The sequence below is a fragment of the Strix uralensis genome, chromosome 1 (genome assembly GCF_047716275.1).
Source record: "Strix uralensis isolate ZFMK-TIS-50842 chromosome 1, bStrUra1, whole genome shotgun sequence".
Classification (NCBI taxonomy): Eukaryota; Metazoa; Chordata; class Aves; order Strigiformes; family Strigidae; genus Strix; species Strix uralensis.
The window spans coordinates 18706096-18732795 of record NC_133972.1 but is presented as its reverse complement, the minus strand read 5'-3'; the positions used below and the strand labels follow the sequence as shown (position 1 = coordinate 18732795).

General features: G+C 40.3%; 1 protein-coding gene across 1 annotated transcript in view; it reads right to left on the bottom strand.

Moving 5' to 3' along the window:
- Positions 1–26700, bottom strand: part of STAC (SH3 and cysteine rich domain) — a 76868-nt gene that overhangs the window by 32613 nt on the left and 17555 nt on the right. The window contains exon 2 of the mRNA XM_074891331.1: positions 19730–20006. Coding sequence (XP_074747432.1) covers positions 19730–20006 — 277 coding nt within the window. The remainder of the gene's footprint in view (positions 1–19729; positions 20007–26700) is intronic.

The following is a 26700-nucleotide window of genomic DNA, read 5'->3' as shown; positions in this document are numbered from 1 at the left end:
TCGGGTATGTGCAGACATCTAGCCTCATTCCTGGGGTCTTTTGTTCTAGTAAACACAGGATTTACTAGGACACATCCCTGTTTGTTTTTGTTTTTGTTTTTTTCCTGTGTGGTTGCACTTGGATTACTGGGCTGTGAGGATTTTTTCAGTTATAGTTTCTTTTCAATAACACATGCTCAAACTGATATTGACTTCTATGGCTTTGAGCTTTTATTACTGATGATGAAATGCTGAATCACTCTTCCTGATGGTCAACAACCGGCACAGTGAGAAAGCAGGACTTCCTCCACATTTTTTTTTTTTTTATATTTATAGGGTGGAATGAAAAAAAGGAAAATGACATCATACTTTGCCTATACAACACATACTTAGGGTCTAGTTCTCTCACTCTGGTCTGTACTGGCATAACTCTTACCTGCTTTATCAAGTTACTCCTGAGATTCAGCTGAAAAGGCAGTCAGTGCTAGCTGTGTTACGTTCTTGCAGACATTTTAGTGTTAACATTACAAGGTGGATATTGGTCCTTCTTATAACCATGTGATCACAGAAGATACACATCTGTCAATATAACTGCACATCCAAATGACATGCAAAATGAATGTGAAGTATCTGTGCTACTTTCAAAAATCAAAATCCAGCTTCTTCAGAACTGTGGTCATGTGAAAATGAGTAAGACAATAAATTACAAAAGAGCAACACTATATTTCTATTACTGAGTGTCATTTGTTACCCATGGGTAAGTAAGTAGTGGCTTCAAAGAGAGAAAAACTATTTCAGTCACACACTTGAGTCTACAAGAAGTCTTTGTAAATCAAAATGAAATTCTCTGTAACTAGTAAAAACTTCAATCTTTAATTCATTGTCATTTCTAACTACTTGGTTTACTGTGGGACTAGACAGCTTGGAAATAATTTACATGTATCTCCCTGCCTCCTACTGAGGAATAACAAAAGAGCTTAAAGAAGCCTTTATTCTGTATTTACACTCAACTACCATATCTCAAGCTCTGAAAATGACATTTCTACAAGACACATTTTTCTTTTTTCCCCAGGATAATTCTTTCTTCTTCAGTTTCTGATCTCCATCACACTAAATCAAACCTCTTCAGAGAATCATGGCTAAGCTATTTCAAAACTGTATGCCAGAGATTAGACAATTACATATTGGCAATGTATCTGACCCAAAAGTTCCTAAGATGCAGAACTGAGGCACAGCCACAGCTCACATTATGGAGAAAAACAGATCCACAATTGGTATAGGTGTAAATGAGACTAGGGTTTGCACCTTTGCATCAGTTTTTAGCCTCCCATGTAAACAAGTTGTTGACTTTGCAGTTGCCTGAATGGGGCTGGTTTTGGAAGGCATTGCGGTAGTTGGAAATGAGGAAAAAGCAGGCAAAACATGGAACTTGAAGACAAGTTATGTAAAACTAATTGAGTACGGTGAGAGTCCTACAGTCATGCTGGTATAAGAAGTATTTCATTATGCCTAAAGTAGTGGCACAGGATATAGCAATGCATTGAAATATTATTTGTCAGTAAGTTCTCCCAGAGAGCATTTGGTCTGAACATACATGAAATAGTAGAGAATAAGTGGTATTAATGACTAAAAGTAAAAAATGATGATGATAATAACAATAGTAATAATAATAATACCACCACCACAATGGGGAAGACTATATTAGGGCAACTTGTATCATTTTACTTATCTGCTGGAGGACACTAGGTCTCGTTTGAATTTGAAAGACTCTCTGTGGTGGGCTTATTCCCGCTGGGTTAATCTTTCTGTAGACTGAAGCATGGGGAAGGGGAAGAGTAAGCAGAGAGTTCACATTTGAGATAGCCACAGCAATGTCTGGAAGGGGCAGTGTTCCTGCAGAAGTAGTGAAGTCTGGAATAGTAAAACACTCTCCTCAGGGACTTCTGCTGAACATACTCTGATGACCTGCAAGCCTGACCATCACTCTCTTGTTTGCTTCCTGCCCCCCTTAATAGGTGACAGCCTGATTGCAGCCTACCATTTATTCCCATTAGCAGATATTCCCCTATGACAACCTTAATGCACAGCTGGAAGCTGCTGGTATAAAGTACTTACTGAAATGTCTTAGTCCACCTGGAATCATTTCAATTGGTGGTGTATCAGAAATAGAAATAGAGGCTTAGCAATTAAGCTAAACTTGGAGTACCCTAACTACTTTTTTTTTTTTTCCTGTTTTTTGTTCAGAGGGGTAGTAGACTAACAGCTTTGATAGACTTTTTGATATTACCTTCAAAAAGTAATCATTCCTCCCACCCTCTTCTCCAGAAACCCTAAGGTTACTTAATCAAATTGAGCATGCCAGAACAAAGGTTTGGCTCAGTCACTTTTTGATTGCAATCTAGGGATGTGGTAGTCATTATTTTTATTCAAGGTGCACTACTTCATTCACTGAACAGGTTGGACAGCATTCAATGAATGGGCACCTCCATTCAATACTTCTTTTTTATTTTCATTGTTCAGTGTGTGTTCTTAAGCATCACTTCTTGAGTATCACAGTAGCCTAATTCCAAATACAAGGTGATTAATAGCCTCATGGGCTTTTCTATGGGATCAGTCTTTTCTTTTTATGCCTTGCAATACGAGCACATTTGCCAAAATTTGGATGGGATGGCTCTCATTTGAGGGATTAATGGGTAAAACCGTCAGAGGTGTCACTAATATGGCACTACTTGGCCCAGATGCTGGTGTTTAGGTTGCAAAAATTGCAAGCTGCTAAAACTAGGGGTTTAGAATGGAAAATACTGGCATGGTTAGCTGACTCGTGGTGCTCATAAACATAACTGTTAATGCAGTCGTGAAATTCATGTAGGAAAAAAACACACACACATTTGCACATATGTCCTCTGTGTCCTATGTATTAATGTATCTATTAATTATCTCACAGTCTGTAAAGGCTGATATTCCTTTTGCAAATGAAAAAGCCAAAACTGACAAAAGAAACAATGTTTCACTGGAAGCAAATGAGGAAATTTCATGTCAGGATAGCTGAGGTTCTGCCACAGTCATTTTCTTCAGATACCAGCTAATGCATCCAGACACCCAACACTGGAAGGATGCGTTGTTTTGAGAAGCAGGTCATGTTTAATAATGCCTTGCTAGAAATACTCTATGACTGGGTCAGCTGCCATTTGAATATCTAAACCAGTGGCTAGGTTTTTCAGAACAGCCATGGAAAATTGAATCTTAAACTGTTCTGATAATCTGACTTTAAATACTAACTAAAGGACACACTGCGTCACTTTTGTGAATCTAAGCCTTTTTTAGAGGAAGCCTAAATGGAAACAGAACATCTTAATATAGGTGAAAGAAAAGATTTGAAGGCAGAGACAGAAGAGACAGGGCAGAACTTTATTCCAAGTCTTTATGTCTGTCTCTCCTATAAAAGTAATTTAGTTACTACTCTGCATTTCAAGAAAGTGACATTTATCCTAAGGAATGCAAATGAGAGTGTCCTTTGCACACACATGCAAAGGAAACCTTTATCATCCTCTTGGTCAACACAGCCATGGCCGCAGCATTGTTGGTTAATGCTTTTTGCCTGTTGTTTCAAAACTCAACATAAGATTAATAGATACAGAGGAAGAATGAGCCCAACAGCCTGGAGAAAATTGAAAGAAAACTGCAACTGTTGGTAACAACATGACATTATGTTGACTGTATAAAGATAACTATATTAGGCACTTATGCTAGAGTGAAAAAAAAAAGAGACGATAAAAAGATTCAGGTCTATAAAAGAGAGAAAGAAGAAAGAAAAGAGACACAGAGAGACTGTCACCTCCAGCTAATCCAGCTAAGACCCAACTACTATTTTTCATCATTCCAGCTGAGAGGAACGTGCCAGTCAGAAATTGTTTTGATTTAAAACTTTCATAAATAAATACATTTAAAATTACATATTTTCCATAGATCTTCAACTTCTGCTGTGGGAGGCTGATAAAAATAATGTGTGCCTTGCCCCTCTCTCCCCAAGTACATTTGCAATTGTCACCAGAAAGCTGTCTCCATGCCAGAATTTATGGGAAATGGAGAACTTTAAACAAGCCAGGCCAGTATTGTAGCAGTGAAGGGTTTAGGATGTCACCTTAGAAGGAGAAAGAAAAGTCTCTGAAATGGCACTGGTGCCCCTGCAGTCATCTCTAAGCCTTTGTGCAACCTCCTCTCCTGCCCCCTTCTTCATTTTTATTTAATTGTTTTTGTGTAAAAGCTCTGACGCTGAAAGGGAGACTATTTTTAAAAATTCCTCTACGGCTACTTCCTGCCCCTGAGGCTAGCTGCTGCTGGACAAGCACTTGTCCTCCTTTCCCTGCTCTGCCTCAGTCAAGAGCTGTGGGTAGATCAGAGAACAGCATTTTCTATGCAGGACATCCACACCTTTAAAGTTAAAAATCTTGAGCTTAATTCCCCCAAATCATTAGGTTTGTAAAGATGAGCTGGGCATCCCTTTGTTTGCCCTTCCTTGGCCTTCAGACTCCTCGGGTGCTTCTCGCCACCTCAGGAATTGCCCCCTTACTCTGCCCTAATACCTGGCACCCTCTTGCTTCTTTTTTTTAACTGATTCTGGGACCCCACTGCTTGCCTCACTGCCATTGCAGAGAGGACAGAGGCGCACATTCTCAGCTGGTCATCAGGTGAGTCATAGATCAAAGCCTGATGACCAGATGTCCCCAGCCACCCTAAATGGCTGGAAGTCATTGATACCTGATGACTGACCAATAATTCAAGTTGCTGGATGCACAGTTGCCAGGTACGTGGACCAATAGACAAATATTCACCTCACATAAAATAATCAGTACTATTAGCAATCCTCCCATTGCATTTTCCACTGCTAAATACAGGACTGAATGGCCTGTTCAAAAAAGTAATAAAAAGAGGACGTAATAATTTTGTGGTCTGCTGTGTATTGTTCCTAACTGACCACAGATAAATGTATTATGGCAGCTCTTGGCATTGTCATTTTGATGATTCAAAAGGATCAATTTTCCTTTTTTAAAGAGATTAAATTGCACTTTACAGCTACCCTTCTCTTTTGACCTGACTAGACAGTCTACACTCATTTGAATACTGTGGCAAAGGCACTCTATGCATGAATAACAGATGTCTAGGATGAAAAAGTTCAAAATGTTAGGCAAAAATCTTATTTAGGCAGTTTTTCCTGAATAATGGTAGCATGGAATTGACTTCAAAAGTTTCACTCTTTAGTAGGGTTTTTTTTTGTGCTGGTATTTGTGGGAGCTAGAGGAAGATCCCCTCCATTTGGGACCAAGCTGCCAGGTCTGGACCTGACACCTTGACTGGTTGGAGTGTCCCGTTCCCCTAAGTCCACCTTGTGTCAGTCTAAACCAACGGGGTGTGGAGAAGCTGGGACTTGGATGTTTGTGTTCTGCATAGTAGGACTTGATATCCAACCATGGTACCTGTCTTGACAAATTAATAAATTTTAGATTATATGTCACTGAGAGGTGTGGGTCTGTCTGAGTGCCTACCCCACCCAATTTCCCCATAACAATGTCCAACGTTTAAATAGCAAGAAAAGTTGCTTTGCATGTAGGCAGGCTACAAAACAGTGCATAAAATTAGAACTGACTTCCTAGTGACATAGTTTTCTTTAGAAACAACATGCTGAGAAAAAACTGAGGCAGTAGTAATAGGCAGGTTTTTCTTAAGGCTGTTACAAAGAAGAAAAATATCCCTACTAAAATAAAGTCCTTTCTAACTTCATAGTTTTAAACCACATATCAGCAAGAGTAAATGCCTTTATTCCTCTTGCAAATCAGCTCTGTAACTGCTTGACAAAGAACTGCCAATGCTGCCAGACTTTTTATGCTGTAGTTCAGGACCAATGAGACTTACTTAAAATGCAGATAGGCCTTTCCTGTCTTTTGGTGCAAAAGTGATTCTCATTCTTGATGTCTGGTGATCAGAAGAGGATGAAACTCACTGCTGTGTGCTGAAAAATTTGGCCACAAGAGGTTTTTTTGCAATGCACTTTTCACATATTCAGTAGCTTTGCTATAAATGTCTGTCCCTGAAAGGAAATATCCACCTCCATACTACTTAAAATATCATCAAATGTTTTTGATCATCTAAATGTTAATTAAGATGCTGGAACGCCATGATAAATAAACTAACAGCTATTACCGAAAGTCTCAGTCCTCTAAAAACCAAACACAGTAAAGCATTTCTAATGTTCTTTGCTCTAAACATACACTGATATCCCAATACCTACTTTTCTAGACAATGTTCTAGACTGCTGAGCCTGTGCTTGTAGATCTTTGCACGGTTGCTCTGCTGAGAAGGAAAATAGCTCAAAGAACATAGGCGTAGACTTGCCTATGGGACCTGATGCTGAACTGCTCCAGAGATGATGATGGTACCAGAGCTGAACAGGACAAACAAATATGGAGAAATTAACCCTGGTGTGGTGTCCCAAAGGAGAACAAGCAGAGATCAGTGACTGATCTTAGTCTCAGTAATATTAATAAACATAGTGTGTTCAGTGACTCTTCTTGAGACGAAGATGATGAAAGCCAGATTTCAAACAGGATCTCCATGTTGGCAGGCTCAGGTTATTTGTACCTGTGTTCTTACATGTGTTGAAATGAAAAGCCATCCAGCTACAGCCTTTTTGTGTGTGTGTTTTGAGATGCTTTGAAAAAGCAGTTGAATTTTGTAGGGCCACTTGTATGTACTGAAACCTTGATCTTTCAAGGATGTTGTACCATTATAGAGGAGCTAGAAAACAGAAGAACAATATCTGAACAAAAACTATGCTGCAAAATGAAGATCAGGCCTGTAGGCTTGCTGAAAATGTGGGAAAAGTTACAGAACAAAAGAACAGTCTGCCCTCAGCAAAGGGATTTAATATTCTCTCTGGTCTGCTAATGGATTTTTAACATTGCCTCTTGTTTACAGAGCTATGTGTCAGAAGATTAGGACAATCAATTAGGACTATAAAAGGTGTAGTTAAAAAAAAAACCCCTGGTATGTAAATAGCCAGTTTCTCTCTGGCCTTCTGTTTCAAACTTACTGAGGTTTTTGGCTCTTTGCTCCTGTAGTAAAAACGCTCCCTCATCAGCTCAACCTCTTGTTGTTCCTGGTCTTTGTTAGCACAGACTGACTGGCAGCGCCTGCAGCAATGGGTCTTGCACATGAAATGCTGATGTCTGACTTCCCGAGGCCACAATTCCTCTCCCTCCCTCTTCTGTCCATTTCATAGTAGCTAGTGATGGAGCTGGAAAGCGAAGCAGCTTAAGATAACTACAAGTGGCTCTACCTAAAATCTAGTGCATGGTCAGGATCTGGCCACACGCAGGCTTCTGCTCCAAAGTAATTTCTTCCTTTGGATCACGCGTGGGTAAGGAGGACTTCATCAGAAGCTACAGGTGTAAGCGACAGCATGATTTGCTCAGACTAGAGATGATTCAGGGCACCACCATAAGTAATTGGGCAGTTATATCAGTTTAGTGGGATCAGTTTTCAGGGGAGTTATTTTTACAATTAGTCACAATCTCTGGCTTCTTTACAGAATTTTATAATCACATTTTATAACAAAGTATTTCAATTTCTTTTCCACAGCAGTTTTGAAAACAAAAAATGAAATGGTAAATGTGGAAAAACATTCAAATGAAACCTTTCAACCCAAGTGCAAGTTTTTTAAAATTTCTTTTTTCCAGAAATAGTTACTGATTTCAATGAAATCACACAAGTTGGGAAGAAAAATACTTTCATTTACTACTGTCATTTGCTCAAAGAGGCAATCTCAGCCTTCACTGTTACAACCTGAGAGAATTTAGTACTCGACATATAGCAGTGCTGGCCTAAAGCACACCTACAGGTAGACTTCCAAGTGGCATCAATTATTGTTTAAACTAATAAGAAAAACTTCTGCCAAATGATTGTACAGAAGTTTCTGCAGCTCAGCAATGCAAAAATTCCCTGACTGGGGCTCAATCTGGGGAACAAGAGAAAAATTGACATTAAGCTGAAATTTTACTTTATTTCTATATCTTTATATCATTAAACCAAAGTTACAAAAAATCTGCTTTCTAAGATTTTGTCTATCAACAGGAATAATTCAATGCATCACTCATAAACTGTCCATGGTTAGAAAGTATTTTCATTATCTGAATTCACCCTGGATACGGGTAGGAACAAACCAAGCCAACTCAAGCCATAGCTTTCTCATCCACACATGTGGTTTGCACCAGCATGACTATGTGATTTGTTGTCCAAAAGCCTTAATTAACGTTGACCATAATTGTGTTACCACTATTGAGATAAGGAAACCCATAGGGGTAGCAATAGGCTTGGCAGCTACAAATGTCTGGCCTGTACAATGATACAGCCTATAACAAAAGTGTAGCAAAACCTTGGTTTTAGTGAAATGATTTCCAGTGCAACAGGAGCTGTTGGTGAGAATTCACTGAAGGCATGATTTGGAGGGGGGAAAAAAAGCAGATCAGTGTGTCAGAAGGTACTGCCACATAGCTGGATCTCACTAACAGAGAGCTGGGTCAATACACATATTCAGATTTAGGAGCTGTCACAGGTAAAAAATAGCTGAAATTGTGATCAGCAACAGGCAGCAGTTTGTATGTGCATCAGTCTGAAACTGAACCCCTGAACTCTCAGACAGGAGCCTGCTACTTGCCAGCTGCAACCAGTATGGGCTGCTTGGACTAAACAAAACACTTTGACTAAACAAAAGTGATGCATCATAATCCTCCAATTAATAAAGAGGTAGGAGACCGATCCACTAGTTAAGAGGCTGATCATGTGTTGTTCTTATGCAAATACACTATTTAGACTGGAGGACCTGTGAGCTTGGAAAGAACTGGTGTCAAGAGATGGGTTGCCAGAAAGAAGGTGGTGAAGATCCTGGCCTGGGGAGAGTTCTGGGAAATGGGGGAGGATCCTGGAGATGAGGAAGCCATGACATCAATGCCAGGGGATGCCCAGGAACCTTGGGCAGTGGTGTCTGAGACCAGTAACTGCAAGCAACATCACAGCTACTTTCAACCAACGCTACTTTCTGCCCAACCTTCCCAGGTAAGCAGCGACCTCCCTGCAGGGAAAGGGAGACCTAGGGAATGAAATGCTGATGGGGAGGGAGGGAGGGAGTGAGTGTGAGAAAGAAAGTATAAGTATGGTAAAAGCAGTAATGTCACTGATTCTTCAATAAAATCTGGTATCCAGATCCTTTCCACATTGGCATTTATGCTGTCTTACCCTTGACAAGAACTCAGCGTAATTTTTGATTCTTTGGTTAAGAGACCACCTCAATTTCCAGATGGGGCATTTTGAAAGAACATCTGTGAGATCCGCACCCAAACCCCATCAACGTCTGAACTGTTGAATTTTCTGTTGCGCTTCAGAAAAATCTCTGTTTCCGCTAACAAAGAGTTTGTTGCCCTTGGAGAACACCACTAATCAGTTCAGTCTGCCAGAGCGTGTCATCAGCTTGTTACGGAAAACAACTGCTCATCAGAGGCTGTTGCTCATCTGCTGTTCTCCACGAGAAATGATCCTCTGTCCTCCCTTCTGGTGACATTTGAGACCCATCATACTCAGTGGCTGTTTATCCCATAGTGCTGGTTCTGGCTGAGGTAGACTTAATTTTCTTCACAATAGCTGGTATGGGGCTATGTTCTGGATTTGTGCTGAAAACAGCATTGATAATACAGAGATGTTTTAGCTGTTGCTGAGCAGTGTTTACACAAAGTCAGGGCCTTGTCTGCTCCTCACACCACCCTGCCAGCAAGTAGGCTGGAGGTGCACAAGAAGTTAGGAGGGAACACAGCCAGGACAGCTGATCCCAACTGCCCAAAGGGATATTCCATACCATGTGACATCATGCTCAGCAATGAAACTAGGGGGAAGGTTTGGGGGGGGACGCTGCTTGGGGATTAGCTGGGCATTGTCTGGTTGGTAGTAAGCAACTGTTTTCATTTGCATCATTTGTCTTTCTTGGGTTTTATTTCTCTCTGTTATTTTTCTTTTCACTACAATTTGTTGTTATTATTACTATTGGGAGGTTTTTTTGTTCTTTTTTCAATTATTAAACTGTTTTTATCTCAACCCATGAGTTTTCCCACTTTTACCCTTCCAAGTTCTCTCCCCCGTCCCACTGCAGGGAAGTGAGCGAGTGGCTGTGTGGTGCTTAGCTGCTGGCTGGGGTTAAACCACGACACCCATCCAGAGGCTATTAATAGAAAATGAACTTCCACGCTCAGCTGTGTTGAGGGACTAGATCTAGCAAAACAGACCAAGCACCTTAGTGTAACTTCTCCACATTTGCCAGCTGTAACAAACACTGCAAGACAGATGACATCACCTTGCAGTCATAAACAGAAGTGCAGATGAACCCCTGATGATGCCAGTATGCTGTGCCTGGGCTTACAGAGGAAGGCGAAGTGGTGGAACAAAAGGAGGTTGCACATAGCAGCCTCCCATTTCAAGTCCACTGATGATGGAGCTCTGTAAGCAACCAGCAACGTTAAAAATTCATCCCCATGCTTCATAAAAAAAAGACCTGGGGCAGCACAAAGTCTATCTGGAGAGTTTCATGTGCCACAGATCTTCAGATATGAAAGCTTGCTACATTCTGAAAGGTGCAACTGGAAAAACAGGCAATATTTGCACTGCAAATACAAGTTCCCTCATCAATACACCCAGTCCTCATTTGGAGGGATCTTCCTGTGCATTAAATATATAGTCTTTCTTTTGTGATTGCTGAGAAAGGCAATCAAGAACATACTGACTATGATGTTATGGTTCATACTGGCTCAGGGATTATACCAGCTGTTATGCCATTTCCTCTCTTGGCTGGGAAAGTGGAATTGTTGCAGGGAGTGGGGGAAAGACATAGCCACCTTTTTTTTTTTTTTTTTTCTTGCTTGCTTGCTTCTCAGCCTTCTATTAAGCAGGAAATAGTCTCGTCACCTAAACAAAATATTTCAAGATTTTCAAGATCACTGCCTGCAAGTTATAAAGGAAACTACAATGCAATCACATTTTTTAACTGCAGAGTGTGTCTTCAGAGTTAGAAGTCAGGGAGGGGATCCATGGATCCATGTGTGTGCAGCATCCTTCAGCATATAAGATAAACTTATGTCAAAAAAGAAAAAAGTTACAGATTGTGTATACCCGGAAAACTAAAATTTAGGCAGTTTAGAGAAGATAATTGCTGAAATTTCATTTATTTGCCTTCATACTACCAAAGCAGAAAGAGCATGCAGTGCTCCATGTAAGCCACAAGGATCATTGCTCTCCAAGACATCCTTCTGTATTAAAGACAGCAACAAGCAACTGTAGGTAGGCATTTTACTCTGCATAATGGCAATGTTCTATTTCTTGCAAAAACATTTCTGCTAATTGCCTCATTTTATGGCTTCTGCAACTCATACTAAGGTGAAGCTCCTAATAATTTCCCTTCTAGATGACGCTTTTGTCAGCTATGTGGCAATGTAATTATCCACATAACAGTGATACTCTGGTAGACAAAGACTCTAAGTAGAAAAATAATGTTTTTACTAGAAGGTCAGCTTCAAAGAAGATGCATTTAATTTGCTTATCTGAAAACACTCGATGTCTCATATAAGCTCAGGAAAAGTACATAGCAGGACATAAAAAAAGAAATCTTGTTAAAGACCTAGGGATGAAGCAAAATCCAAACCTTAAGCTTACCATTATGTTCTTCACTAGGGCTGATCTCAGGAGCAATGGCCACTACTGAGTAGAGTGTTCGGTGTTTTTCAAGGTAGTTTTTGGTCAAAAATCATCCTGGCTAACATCACATTAAAATACTGATTAGAGACATGCTGGAAATTTTTATTGTTTTCCATCTAATTAGGTAGTAAATGTTGGTCAACATCTTTAAAGTCTCTTCACTAAGGATTAACCATAGTTTCATATTAATAGCAATTTCCCTAAAATTACAGTGAGCTTGAAAATTATCTAGTAACAAATGTGAAACATGCTTGATGTTCAAGGACAAATTAGAATTTAAAATATATTTCCACCCTCTTTTCTCTGCTAAGCTGTTCCTGATTATCCAATTTACTGATAACATTCTTGCCTCATCTCAGAGGAGGAAGCCCTCCCAGAGGATAAACAGACTACATATTTGCTTTTCAATATTTGTTTTACAGGATATTTAACTCTTTATTACCAAACAAAAGTATTAATTTAATGCAGGGGTAATGTGTGGCACTCTGTAGCTACTTTACAAATGTGGAGCTTTATTAATTGGATGCTTTTTGTCATGCTTATTAAAAATAGAAGACGTACTGACAGAGTACACCTGTATTGCACATACTATATGTTTTTCTACCTCTTTTCAACTGTTCATCCCCACTTTATCTATTTTAATAGACAAACTATCCACTTCCTGGAAATTTTGCAGAGTCCAGATGACATTATCTGTACCTGACTAGTCTATAACTAACAGTTGACTGCATACTGTACAGTTTGATTAATGTAATACCTCCTATTTCCAGAAGGCTTTTGTTTAGGTCTTCTAACAGGGTTCCTCTCAAAAGTGGCAAGTACACTTATGGAGAGTTATTAACTCAAGAAAGAAATTGTAGGAGAAACCAGGTTCAATTTCAAGGTAACAGATATGGTAAAATTATTATTTTGCAACATTTTTTTGCAGATGTGTGTTAAAAAATACTATGGTTTTTTTTGCCCTAAACCCTGGCACAGCAGGTCAGAGAGTTCTGAGGTAATTCTCACTCATACCGATTCTCAAAAGTGCTAGAAGATTTAGGTGCCCAGAGCCATTCAGCATCAGTTGGAGCAAGAACCGAAGTCTCCTAAATCCAGGAGTGGATTTACTGGAGGGAAGGAGAAAGGAGAGACAGGGACTTTAGGCCATTTAATAACATATGGGATGGCAGCTGGTACCAGTCACTTACAAGGTTATGCAACTGCCCCTTTTCCTCACAATCAAAACCAAGGAGGCTGGATTCAGCTGCTTTTGAAAACCTCTTTCCATAGGGAAATTCTTTGCCTTCTTGCATTAGTAATAAACAACATTCACACACACTATTTTATACTGTAATAGTCTATCATCTGGAAAATATATCTGGGAAGGCTCAGCTGTGACTGCACAATCCCGTTGGAGAGGTGGACAAGAAGCTGCCCCCACAAGCTGCTGCAGGGGCATCTCCTTTCATTGGCAGCTCTTTACCCTTCTCTATGGGAGACAACTTCCATGCTGACACAGTGGCAACATAAATCTCTTCCCCCAAGGTCATCTAGGCTGTGAGAGGCTAGACAGACTGGAAGGAGTGAAGGTTAGGGTGAACACTGAATGAGTAACATTATTTTTTGCTTTATCCTGCAAGAAAAGCCTCAGTAAATAAAAATGCCTTTTTAAAAAAAAAAAAAAAAAAATAAAAAAAGCTCTGGAAGAGTCCTCCAAACTACCATAGGCTTGGAAACACAGTTTCAGTTACAGTCATGCTTCCCAGGAGTACTTCTACTCTGTCCAGCTGCCAAGCAGTGGTGATCATCCTGTGACTGTTTATCACATCCTTGTCTTCCTGGATAATGCTGAATAAAGGCAGTCTTGGATCAAACCAGAATGCCTACTTAATGGAGTGAGGTAGCAAGCTTAAAAAAAGTCAAGAATATTCTTGAGGGATCTGATCAGACTGGAGGCAGAAAGCACTGTGTCATAGTTCCTGTGAAATTTTGCTATATTTAATAAACATCCACATAAATTACAGTTATATAAACACTTCCTCAAACTATGGAGTCTTTCCATTACTTATTAGTCACAGTTACAGATCGTCTAAGAGAAGAGGTTTGGATGTAGCAACTAAGAAAAATGGGGGACCATAGCTCCAATCCAGATCTCTTTCTTTCCTTCAGTCCTGCATCTGAAAAGCTGGACCAATTTATTAACTTTGAGCCTAGCTTTATGGAGGATGTTGCATTACAGCTTTAGGGATAAAGGAGCTGAAAGTTCTAGCAGTCACAGCAGCACAGTGAAACAAAGAAACACAGGCTGCTTTTAAAAGATGTGGCTAGAAAGAATTATTCATGGCACTTTGTTTGTTGTTTGAAACTCCAGAATGACTGGCTAAACCAGAACAGACGGTGGTAGGAGTGAATCAATACTGAAGGGATAGCACAATTTCACTGCTTAAGCACTGTTGATTAGTAGACTGGAAGTAAACTGTGCTTGGGGTTTATTATTGGTTTTGACTTTTTGTTTGGTTGTTTTCTACAGGTTTCTTGGACTGGAACCTAGTTATTCCCCTGAGAAGGCAGGTACTGAGTTATTTACCTCCAGAACTGCGAAGGTCTGGAGAATCTGCATCCAAACCAGAAATTCGATTGTCCTGAGACCAACCATAAATGCATATACCTCAGGTACTTAAGCCAGCAATGGCATGATCCAGAAGGACCTGGTTTTGACTATTATTGAACATTGCAGACCACAATTTTGTCTGGTCTTTCTGAAAGTTTGTGGCCCTCTAGCATGTTTTCCAGGAAAAGATACACCCACAGGTATGTCAATAAAACAGGGGTTTGGTCAAAATTCTGTGTCAGAGTTAAGGTTAAGCATGGAATTAAACTGCTAAGTACACTTTTGAAACACAAAGAAACATACAATGATGTTGTTATAAATGAACAGTTATTTCTTTAAAACACAGCTTTAAAGGACTGACTTCAAAGTCAGCTATTTTTAAAAGCAAAGTGGCTTACATTTTTGCTACACTACTTATATTTGACTTAGATGGGAATACATTAATTGCATGTAATATGCTTGGAATGTGTGGAAAATAACATTTTTTCCATGTGAGTCAGCACAGGAAATGAACTGCAAATGAGTGAAATGTTGAGAAGTCTACAGATGGAGTTTTTTTTAAAATACACAATGTTTTTCAGGAGTAGAGTACTGACATCATATTTTCTTCAAGAATAAAGTATCACAGAGATGACTGATGACACACCAGAGACTGAAGAAGAGCAAGAACTTGCTTCTGATCAGCATAGCTTAAGACTCTAATCTGATGCAACATTAATTTGATAGTTTCTATCTTTGCCAGGCAGTTTTGCCTCCCCTTATTGGACACTGCCAAAGCTTATCACGTTCTTGCTAAACATGGAAAATGGTAGATAACATGGAGCAAACTCAGAGGTGTTCCGATTTGATTTGCTTTTCACAGTGATGTAAAATAAACAAACCAGTATCTTCTAAATAATGATCTGGTGATACATTCCACAAGATGTTTTCATTTGCAAAATTTTCCCTTGCTGAGGTTAGATATTAAAATAGTAATAGATACTACTTGTAAGAACAGCAGATGAACAAGTTTCTAAGAGTCATACCGTGAGAGGATGTTCATAAGTGTATATATTTAGGAAAATATGTAACCCACCATGCAACTGAAACCTCAGTCCTAAACTAACCAGCGCTTGGAGCTCACAGTGACAGAACAGTGAGCGGCAGAAAAGAGTACAGAGTCTGCTCCAACATACTGTTTATTTCCTCTGAAATTATGTGAATTACTACTGTTGACTTCAGCATTAGAACCAATGATTGTATTGGAGTGTTTGACGTGGCAAGAAAACCCCATTAGTGTAAAATGGATCCTCCATGCACTCCTCAGAGCTCCCTTGAATCTAAAATTTTCTCCCTTATTTCATTTGCCAGAAAACTACTGTTTCTATATCAAATTTTCTTCTGTTTACTGAGGTGGGACTTTAGGCCCAGTCTAGTAGAGGTGGTAGGAACACTTTAACTCCTGTCTTTAATGTGAGATATGAAACACACTACTACTACTGTTTTTTCTTTTTTGAAATTGAACCAATAAGGAGTTTCTTTTGAATAGGTTGCATTGCACTCTGAGATGCATGAAAAGCATTTGAATGAGTAGGTTTGCATTACAATGATCCTAGTAAACATCTTCCTCTGAATGCTGAAACCAATTACATACTATTTGGCCTTTATGTTATGACTGTACTTCTGTCAAATGAACAAACAGGCACATGTGCTGCATCCCAAAGGCAACATTTGGCTCATAGTGCCTAACAATCAAGAAGAGATGATGCACATATTTTTTGTAGGAAGATAATGTTTCACATTCCTTTGCTTAATTTTGCTGTGAAAGGAGCATCACGGGGGGCCTGCTGCCTCTGCTCCGAGTGTTCTCTTCACTCTGAAGCTACAGACAGATTAATCATAGAACCATAGAATGGTTTGGGTTGGAAGGGACCTTAAAGATCATCTAGTTCCAACCCCCCTGCCATGGGCAGGGACTCCTTCCACTAGACCAGGTTGCTCAAAGCCCGGTCCAACCTGGCCTTGAACACTGCCAGGGAGGGGGCAGCCACAGCTGCTCTGGGCAACCTGTGCCAGTGCCTCACCACCTTCACAGGAAAGAATTTCTTCCTTATATCTAATCTAAATCTACCCTTTCTCAGTTTAAAACCATTACCCCTCATCCTACCACTGTGCTCCCTGATCAAGAGTCCCTCCCCACCTTTCCTGTAGCCCCCTTTAAGTACTGGAAGGCTCTATAAGGTCTCCCCAGAACCTTCTCTTCTCCAGGCTGAACACCCCCAACTCTCAGCCTGTCCTCGTAAGGGAGGTGCTCCAGCTCCTTGATCACCTTTGTGACTCTCCTCTGGACCCACTTGAGCAGGTCTATGTCCTTCTTATGTTGGGGGCCCCAGAGCTGGACACTGCACTGCAGGTGGGGTCTCACGAGAGCAGAGTAGAGGGGAAGAATCACCTCCCTCGACCTGATAGCCAGAGTTCTCTTGATGCATCCCAGGATACAGCTGGCTTTCTGGGCTGTGAGGGCATATTGCTGGCTCAGATTCTGCCACGCTAGTGAAGACTGAAATGTGTACTGCACGTTCATGCTATGCACAGTTCATCGCGCTGCCTTGTACCAAACAGAGCAGCTTAGTTCATAGATCAGAGAGCCATTTAAGGTGAACCTGGAATCATTCTTGGTGGCAAAACTGAAACCATCTAAAGTCAAGCCGGGATTTTCCTGGACTCTTTCCCCCAGTCTTCAAAACATGTATCTGTCTTTGCCTTTATTCTCATCAATAAGGAATTTAAAGCCATAGACTCATTACTCTCAAATGTCACTGCCCATGAAAAATGCAAATAGAGAGAACAAATAGGCTCCATTTTGCAAGTGTAAATTCAGAGTCCCTGCACAGAAGTGAGGTTTTTTCAGTCTGCCTTTGGGAGTAGGCTTGACACGGTTTCCTGAAAAGCTGCCTGCTTTGCTTCACCATCTCCACAACCAACAGTTGCACAACTTATATGGATTAATTGAGCTGCAAACAGTAACATCCAGATCTCCCATGCTGCTTGAAATACAATACAGCAAAACCAGGCATGACTGCAATAAGGATCAAAGAGAGAGGATTACAGGAATAGAGTAGATGTCTGCCTATGAGAATCAGGGCATCTAGACTCCAAGGCATTATAAGGTAAAACTCTTAACATCTTTTCTGTCATACCTCCAAGCAAAGATGAGCTGGAGGAGGTCAGAGCAATTCACCTGACTCAGCCTGCCACCAGACAAAATAGGTCGCATTAGCTTCTTCAGCAATTATGAAAGGCTTCTTTCTCTAACGAGGTGGCTAAGATACAAAACAGAAAAAGGGAGCCTTCAGAGGATAGGAAAGAACAACAAAAGTTCAGAAGGCAGGTGGGGTTAAAGCTGGTGTTTTGAAGCTTATGGCTATGCTTCAGGACTTTCCCATCCCAGGCGGGACAGAGATTGCCCAGCAAAGGAGAAGGGCATGGGTGTTTATGAACTGGAGTCACTCCCTGCAAAGTTTGCTGCCAGTAATAATCCATCTTGAGCAACAGTGTTTTGAAACAGTATTGCTGAGTTGTGCAGATTTTTGATAATACTAATCTCCATACAACCTCATGAGAAGCTGCCAGAAGTGCGAAGGACTTATATTTGCAGTATATACTTGTGAAACTAAGCTTTGATAGAACGTCCATCCACATTACAGAAGGAGACAAGTTCTGGGCCTGCTTCCATACATGAAGATATTTCAGCTGCCTATCTTCCAGACTACCTTTCAATCTCTGGACTATGAACTTCACTGATACTGATGCTTAGTCCTTCTCCCTTCAACTTGTTCTACCACTTAAAGTAGAAAAAAACTTAAAAGACTGCAAAATAACACCAAAAATCTGGGATCAAAACTCCTCTGTTTCCCTGGATTCAGTAGGGCTGTGGCACAGGGAGAATGAAATCAGGCCTCATGTGTTTAACTTAATTTATGGAAGCAGAATTGTCTCACATCAGATTTAATGTTCTGCAGACAGCTGCCTTTTTCAAAAAACATGAGTTCCCTACACAAGTGGGGGACACTGAGCACCCTCATATGGAAAAGGAGGTATCATTCTCTGAAAAAGTTTGAGCAATCCTATCAGCATCTTTCAAGAACTTACCATACTGTTATCTGAAAGGCAGTGACTTCCATGCCAAGGGACATGGGTTTCTTACAGTAAGCTAGACAAATTACAGCCAATAGCTTGTAGTCAAAGACCTGCACTGCTTCTGCATGAAGCTAAACCAGTGTTTTACTCCTTGTCCTGCCTACAAACCTGGAAATTGTGTCACTCACTTTCACATTGCTACACTGCCACTGAATTTATTCCTGCTCTACCGTGCTGGGACAACTAGATGATGAGTAGCAAGACGACTAAATTATGTACATAATAACGTAGCCGTAATGATGTGATTTTCTAGGACTAGACTTCTGAATAGCAACTCCTGCAGCTTCCCACAGTGGTGACCATGCATGTTCTACATCTCCAGCCACCCACTACCACTTCTTTTCTGACCTCTCTTGCACAGCCCCATAGATAATCTTCAGCATGAAGGCTGGCTTTTTAGGGCTCAGTATGGAATTGTTCTCTGTACAGTGAAGAGAATAATAAATTATTAACTCTGTCCTCTACGTCTGTCTGTCAGTCAGTCCCTGGCAGTAACTTACATACCTGTGGACAGTTTCAGAGAGAAGACAGGGCAATCTTTCAAAGGTGTAAAGTTTGTGTGAGGTTTTGTGAGTAGCAGGGATCAGGTAGAAGAATCCTAAGAAAGTCTGCAGTGTGAATTCAGCTGTTATTTGTTCTGTTGACCTTGTCTCCCAAAACGTGTGTCCTAGACAGCCAACACACACACAAGCAGCTCGGAGTCTACCACCCAGCAGATGCTATTTCTTGACAACTGTCACTTAGGAGAGATGCGAGGCAGCTGGAGGAGGTAGGCATGATCGCCACAGTGAATGGGAACTGAGGGCACTGCAGGGTGTGGGGGCAGACACAAGGAGCAAGACAGAATTACTGCTGTGACAAAGAGTAAGGATAGCAGACAAATGTGCAAGATGGATTTCTGCTGGTTCTAGTGTAACATACAACCAAGTTTGTGCTTCGTACTCAGTATAACCTGAATGAGAGATGAATCTGACTCTAGCTGAAACCCTCACTAACAGTACATGTCTGCAAGGAAAGAGATCTGTCAACAAATATAGTACTTGTATTAGCCTGTGGCGAATGTGATGTAAGTCCAGATCCTTTTTCTATGAATCTTCTCAAGTAGAAATCTGGGCTCACATAAGTTATGGAAAGGTCATCCTGCAAGTTCTAGCATGGACACTCACACAGATTTAAAAAATCTTTTCTTACCAACAATCATGTGGTTGCAGACATCGCAGAAGGTGGGTTTTTTGAAGATGTGCTCCTGGAAGATGTGAGCCTTGTTGTTTTCTGTCAGCTGCTGGGCTCTGGTGGGAGAGGACGCCTGGCTCTCTGAGTTAGGAAGCTGTCCAGTGCTTGTGCTCACCTCAGGCATCAAGTCTACTTGCAGTTTCACATCGCTATTAGTCCTCTGGAAGAAATTGTCTGCACTTTTACTCCGCAAGCTTTTGGTCTTGAAGGAGAGCGATCGTTTCAGTTTCTGCAGCTGCAACAAATAAACCAGTTAAAATTACTGTCTTTTCCTCTTCAACAGCAAGGCAAGGCTCCTGATTTTGGGATGTGCTGTTGATAAATGAACCTGGGAGACCTTGAACAACCTGAACAATAAAATTGACTTTCAGAATTTAACCAGCAATTTCAGAGCAAAGAAAACAGATCCCAATCAGAAAATAAACTGCTCTACATATGCTTAATGATAAGACTATAAACTTGATAGCCCTAATGAAAGCTTCTATTGGTCGTTTCTTTCAGGTATAACAGCAAAGAGGTACTACAGAGAGTTGTACACATTGGAGAATATATCCTTTGTATTCAAGCATGAGAGAACTTAGAGTATTATTCATCCTCGCGTGGTCCTTAGGCAGCCTGTAAAGTCATTTCAGGAACAGCTGTTAAATACGAGTACAAGAGGAATGAATTCAGTAAATATATTTAAATTTCTTGAGTTTGGCAGAAACAGAAATTATATGCAGTCTTGACATAGAAATTCTTGTTTTCTTTTATTTTTTTAAGGGAAAGAAGGCTAAGGAACAGTAACAGCACAATTAACTAGCCAATTGATAGTTAATACATTGATTAATACTAGTTAACATACATTCACATATATTCCTGTATATTGTATTGTGTATTGATTGTCAGACTATTAAGAACCACAAAGACTATTAAACACCACAAAAAGGCATTATTAACTTAAACTTGTTAACTCAAACTCTTTACCTGTAAACTGTCTTGTACCTTATCAGAGCTCCTCTCATCCTTCCCCCCCAATTTTATATAAGGCTGAGAAGGGCGCTAGGTGAGGCACAGAAACTATCAGGATATCAGCTACACAAATTTGCAGGCTTGTTAACTCCAACAGCTCACAAGTAGAAGCCAGGTAAAAGGAAAGGCAGCTCTGCATCCACTTCATGTTTGCTATCTCTGAAGTGTAATACCTCTGTATCACCTTTCACTCAGCATTATTCCAACCACTGCAAAATCATTTCAGTCACTGCTGCAATTCTCTGGGCGAATGTGATGTAACAACTGAAATTTTCCATGCCGCTTGGGCTGTCTGTGGTAACCAGCAGGAATGGTTTATATTAGAAACTGTTTATATTAGAAGCAATGATGATTTGGAATAATAATTCAAACTAATATAAAGGGAAGGACTTCACATACTTTCCCAAAAAAACATGACATTGGTCTGTCACAGTGACTTAGTGGCCTCAGAGCACTTGTTCTCCCTAGATTCTACTCCTGATCCATCCATTTTTTTATGATGCAGCCAAAAGCATGGTGTCAGAGAGGCAAGTCTGGGGCAAAGCGTCTCTTCCACCTTCACATGAGCAGTTTGTTCTTGGAGAAGTGAGACCCTCCAGCTCTCTTCTCCATATTTCACAATAAACTCGTCCAGTCCAACAAACAGGCAAAAAGCTGCCATTACCTCCAGGTTTGCTACGTGGAAGCAAACTGCATTCTGCTCCCTAAGCTGTTTCTTCACAGTGACTTTGGGAGCAGGGAGGGATCAGAAGCAGGGGACCATCCCACATACACCATTCTCACCCACGACTCTCTCTGGGTTCATAGGAGGAGCCCTAGATCCAAATGAAGGAAATACTCACCTGTTTGCAAGAAACTCTCAGTCTCTAGGGGAATGTGTAAATAACAGCAATTAAGTCATTAAATAGCAACTACAAGGTATGTTTCTGGTTTCTTAAGCTCTTTCAGCGGAAGCCTAAGTCTAGCTGAGCCCAAAACTCACTGTACAACTGCACCAACAAAATGTGAGATCTTCCCTCTTCTGCTTGGATGTTAAGTCACCGTCTCCTGAAATCACTGAGGTTACTCAGTACTGAGATTACTTCATCTCCCTTGTGACAGCCAGGAACTCAGCAATAATTCACCCCCTTGCTCCTGAAATGCTTCTCACTGAAGTCAGACCTAATTAGTGTAGCAAAACACAGAGAATTACAACACCACAAGGTGACTGAAATGGCATTCATTATTGATTTGCCATCCATTTCTACAGTGCCACATGAAGTTAATTAAATTTCAAAATGCTGTTTCTGCCACAGAAAGAAGGATAAGCTGTGCAATACAGTATTTGTTTTATCACAGGAGAACTTTCCTGCTAGTTTGGACAATGTCTGCAGTATATTTTAAGAAGCTCTGCATTTACTATCCATATCCTGTTCTCCTGTACAGTCATTTGCCAGTCAAGGGATGTACCAGCAGTTTTCCAAAGGGTAGTCCAGTATTTAGGCTATGCATATCCAGACATATGCATACACACTAAGGTGAGCACACAACTGTGCATACTCCATGCTTCTCCAACCACAATGTTCAGAGCAGGACACATATTCAAGAATGAGTTGACCGAGTTGCATTCACAGATTTGGCAGGCATCTCTGCACAAGCTAATAGCCCTCTCTGAGATCCCCTGAGCACTGTCCTGTGTTAATGTGGTTAAATGATTTCCAGACAAGGTGGGCATCCTTGTTGTTACCCAAATGCAGATTTCATACTTATTTGCATTCAGGCTGGAAAACATCTACATGTTTGGCTTGCATTGCATAGCTAAAGCACCAGTGAAAGTTTGCAGCTATTATATCCCAAGTAAGTTATATATGTATACAGAAATGACTATGCAAAAATGCAGAACACAGGCAATGTTTAGCATTTTGCGCAGCTAATTATAGACTTTGCTCAGTACTATTAAAAAGTACCTCTGAGATCAGTGTTTTACACCCATCTTGCGTGCGAGTATACAGGGCAATAGCAGATTGACATCAAGTTTTAAAATTTGATCCAACTTTCTCATACTAGGACCATGAGAGAATTTGAAATAGGGTACTAGTATGTGATTGTTTACTTAGGAAAAGTTGGCCCAAGCAAGGACAAGGGCAGGTTGTTGTACAGATAGTATAAACTATAAAACCATAAAAGCTTAAGTGCTTATTATGCTGCAGTCAAGTGAGCATCATTTCCCTTACTAAAATATCACCATCTCCTCATTTTGAAGTTTGCTATGGCCTAACCCTGTTCTTTTATTGGAAGATTTCAAATGCATTTAAATACAGGCATGTAATATATGACTGATTTTGATCTGCCTTAAACTGATTTAATGCACTTCTGATGCCACTGGCTCCTAATAGAGCTACAATAGCATTCACCTGAGGCAGGAATCAGCTCTTTCACTAGAGAGGAAAATATGAAAACTTTACTATTTATAACCTCTTTCTGCAGAGTGAATGAGTCTGAAGTTAAATCTTAGGAAGAAACACTACCAAACTTTGGAAAAGCCTTGTTCTCTACTCAATACTTACTTCAACACTTCAGTGAAAAATGATGTATTGGGACTGAAAAAAACCCACAAACCAAGCACAAAAAGGTTTTAAGAAACATATTAGAGATAAATCTCCTAAGCCTTTCACATTTTCTCCTCTGCAAGGAAGGCTACAAATTAGCTTTCATTTAAATAAAAGAAAAATAAAATTCCTACAAGCACAAGAGTTTTTCTAGACTCGTGGTAGCATCACAGGACTTCACAACATTGACGCTTCAGAAACATGAACCCTTGATATCAAATCCAGGATGTTCCTGTGGTTTGAAATTACAGTTGGGGAAAAAAGTTTGTCTCTAGTTAAAGGCATTTTATCAGTCACACAAACTCTCAGCAACTGCACATACTAACCCCACAGGCAAGGTAGAGATAAGTGCAATAGCTCAACCTCAGAGCTTGATTAACGGTTTTTTTTTCCAGTATCTTCCAGCACAATCTCCATCTTCCTCAAAATTACTTTATGTTCAGGCTTCAAGGGATCAGGAAGCTCTGATGGACCACAGTTTATCAGCACCTCCTCTGTTCCTAGTTCCCCTATACTACAACTCTTTAGCTGCTATAACCAGAAAACAGGAGACAGCAAAGACAGCTATTGAAATTCATTCCTAGTGTTAACTAGGTAACACTGCCTTTGATGTGAATGGGAATTGCACCTGCCCTCACTAAGACTTTATTTGACTTAAGCATTGAAAGCACACAACTCTTTCCTACAATTTTAGTTCAAGAACTTCCCATGGAAGTTGGGAAGATATCAGTGATTTGAGCTGTTTTATAATCCCTAGCTTTGCAATTACAAAGGATAATAATACAGACTGCAAAGTGTAATTTATTCAGGCTCCTAACTGCTCCCTGATATCTAGAAACTCTTTTTTCCCTTGCCTCTCCAGCTTGTCTACATTAGCAGTCAGTGTGGCTCAGTAGAAGTGGATCTGGAGAATGAAACGGGGGCTGTTGAGGACCCAGCATACACACTGTATGCATTTCAGGACACAGAGTACTCTGAGCAGACCAGTCCATTAGTCCAAGCGTGCATCACATGCACACCTGGAGCACAAGCAAACCCCCAAGTGATGCAGTCAGTGCTCTATGCACCACAACAAGGACCAAAGTGGGGTAAGCAGCAAGAACTGGGAGATTTGCTTTGAAACCACACTCCTAAATCAAACTACAGTGTTAAGATAGGTGTCCCCTATGCTGTCACCATCTCTCTAGCACTTCTTCATCACACCTTCTCACCACTGAAAGCTCAGGGAAAGCCTCACTTCCTCCACATCCTACACACAAATTCTTCATTCCCCTTCCTGAAGCTCCCTCCTTAGTGATCTCAGAGTGAATGGTGGTTACTAGGAGGACAAACTGTTATGTTATGTTATGTTATGTTATGTTATGTTATGTTATGTTATGTTATGTTATGTTATGTTATGGCCATCAGCTTTGGCATTCAGAGCAACCCTCATGCAGCCTGCCCACATCAGTTTATTTCCCAAGATGCTTGGTCTTGTTCCCTTCTCAGCCACTGATAACCATCCTTGCCAGCAGCAGAGCTCCCTGCGCAGCATGGGGCCAACAGGGAGATTATTTTTATACATTTCCACTCTTAACTATCTTCCATGAGAAATGAACAAATGAACCAGGCTTATCAACTGTACTGACAAACCAAGCCCTCATTTCAGACATCAGCTGTAAGCTCTATTGCTACTGTGCTAGCAATAAAAAAAAAAAAAATATTGCTTGCTCTTCTCTATCCCTTTCTTTACACTAGTGTTAACAATATCATTAGATGGATTACAAGTAATACAGGGTATTAACAGAGTTGGAGTGAGACATCAAGCCAGTTTGATTCCTGCAATTCTTATACAATATAACTATTTTGTTTGGCTATGCAGTCTAAAAATGCTCTGTCAGCAGATTTCACTCTGCTGTGCGATAAACATCCACCTTCTGTAACGAACAATTTATTCTTCCTTTCAGCTTCTTATAGCAAGTTTCCAAATTATTTGACTCCCACATTGTTATAAAAGAAGGATTTAAATGCATAGGGCCCAGATGATGTTGTGTAGATTCACTAGAGAGCATGTCAGGTACATGGGATATTACCAAAAGGGACTCAAACCAAAAGCCTTTCAAATAAGGGAAAGAACAAAAATCGTGATGAATGGCATCTATTCTACTCAGTACAGACCATTTTCTGGGTCAAGGAGCATTCAATTTGTATTTGCAACCCTCAGAACATACTTCAGATGTTAACTAGATTTGCTGAAGGACTGAATGTTACCAGGGTGTAAGCTAGCCTGGCGCCATTGCTGGGCTTCAGCTAGCTATGCTGATTAAGAGCAAACAACAAAATAGCTCAAACAGAAATGCTTACTTTTTGTGAGCATGAAGGCTAATGTTTTTCTTCTTAAAATTGAGGGATACAAAACTAAGTGATTTTTGAGCAAAGACAAGGGTGGGGGTTTTTTTGGATTTGATTTGAAAATACACTGCCTTAGCATGTTAATGAGTAAAAATAAGATTATGACATGCCCAGAGCCAGTATGCAATTTCATAAATAATATGTGTGTTTGCCCACATTAACAAGATAAAAGGATATTTCAAACACTTAAGGGTTTGGTAGTTATTGGCAAAACATCCATGATAAAATTCATGAGCAAAGCTGATTCCATTTCTACCTTCTTCTTTGTGAATAATAAATAGTATAAATACACTACTAGTACAAACTGAATTAACTAAACTGGCTTCAATTGTAGCTGATTTATACAGTCTGAGAATCTGGCCCCATCATATATCTGTGTCTGCCCTAACCAGCTTTCTTGGAAGCTGTATCTTTTTAATCCACTACAGACAAAGAGGGAGTGTTCGTTATTGCAGAATCTGCTACCTATTATATTTGTGTATTTTTGCAAACAGATTGCATAGCTGGCATTAGAACAAATATGTTTGTTATTGTTGTAAAAAATAAATAAATAAAACCGTCTGCTTGAATACTGTATTGGACTAGTCAAAGGGGAGACATTTTCCACAATACCTACATTGCAAAAAAATACACCAACGTTGTTAGTGACTTACAGGGTACTTCCAACTACTCTGGTTGGCTCTTGCTGCTCTGATTGTCATCCTCAGATTCTCCTCCCTGCCCTATACTGGTTTTGAAACTCACTCACTATCCTCAAATATATTTAGGATATAAACCTTTTCAGGCAGGGCTCTTTCTGTGGTTCTGTTTCACATGTAGAGTCCTAACTACAATGAAATGCTCTCATTGGCATGCCAGAGCATAACAGCAAAAATCCCTGAAAGAGCCTCAGGGTTTGAAAGCATGAAATCTGAAGGAATGCTCAGTTGTTACTGCTCC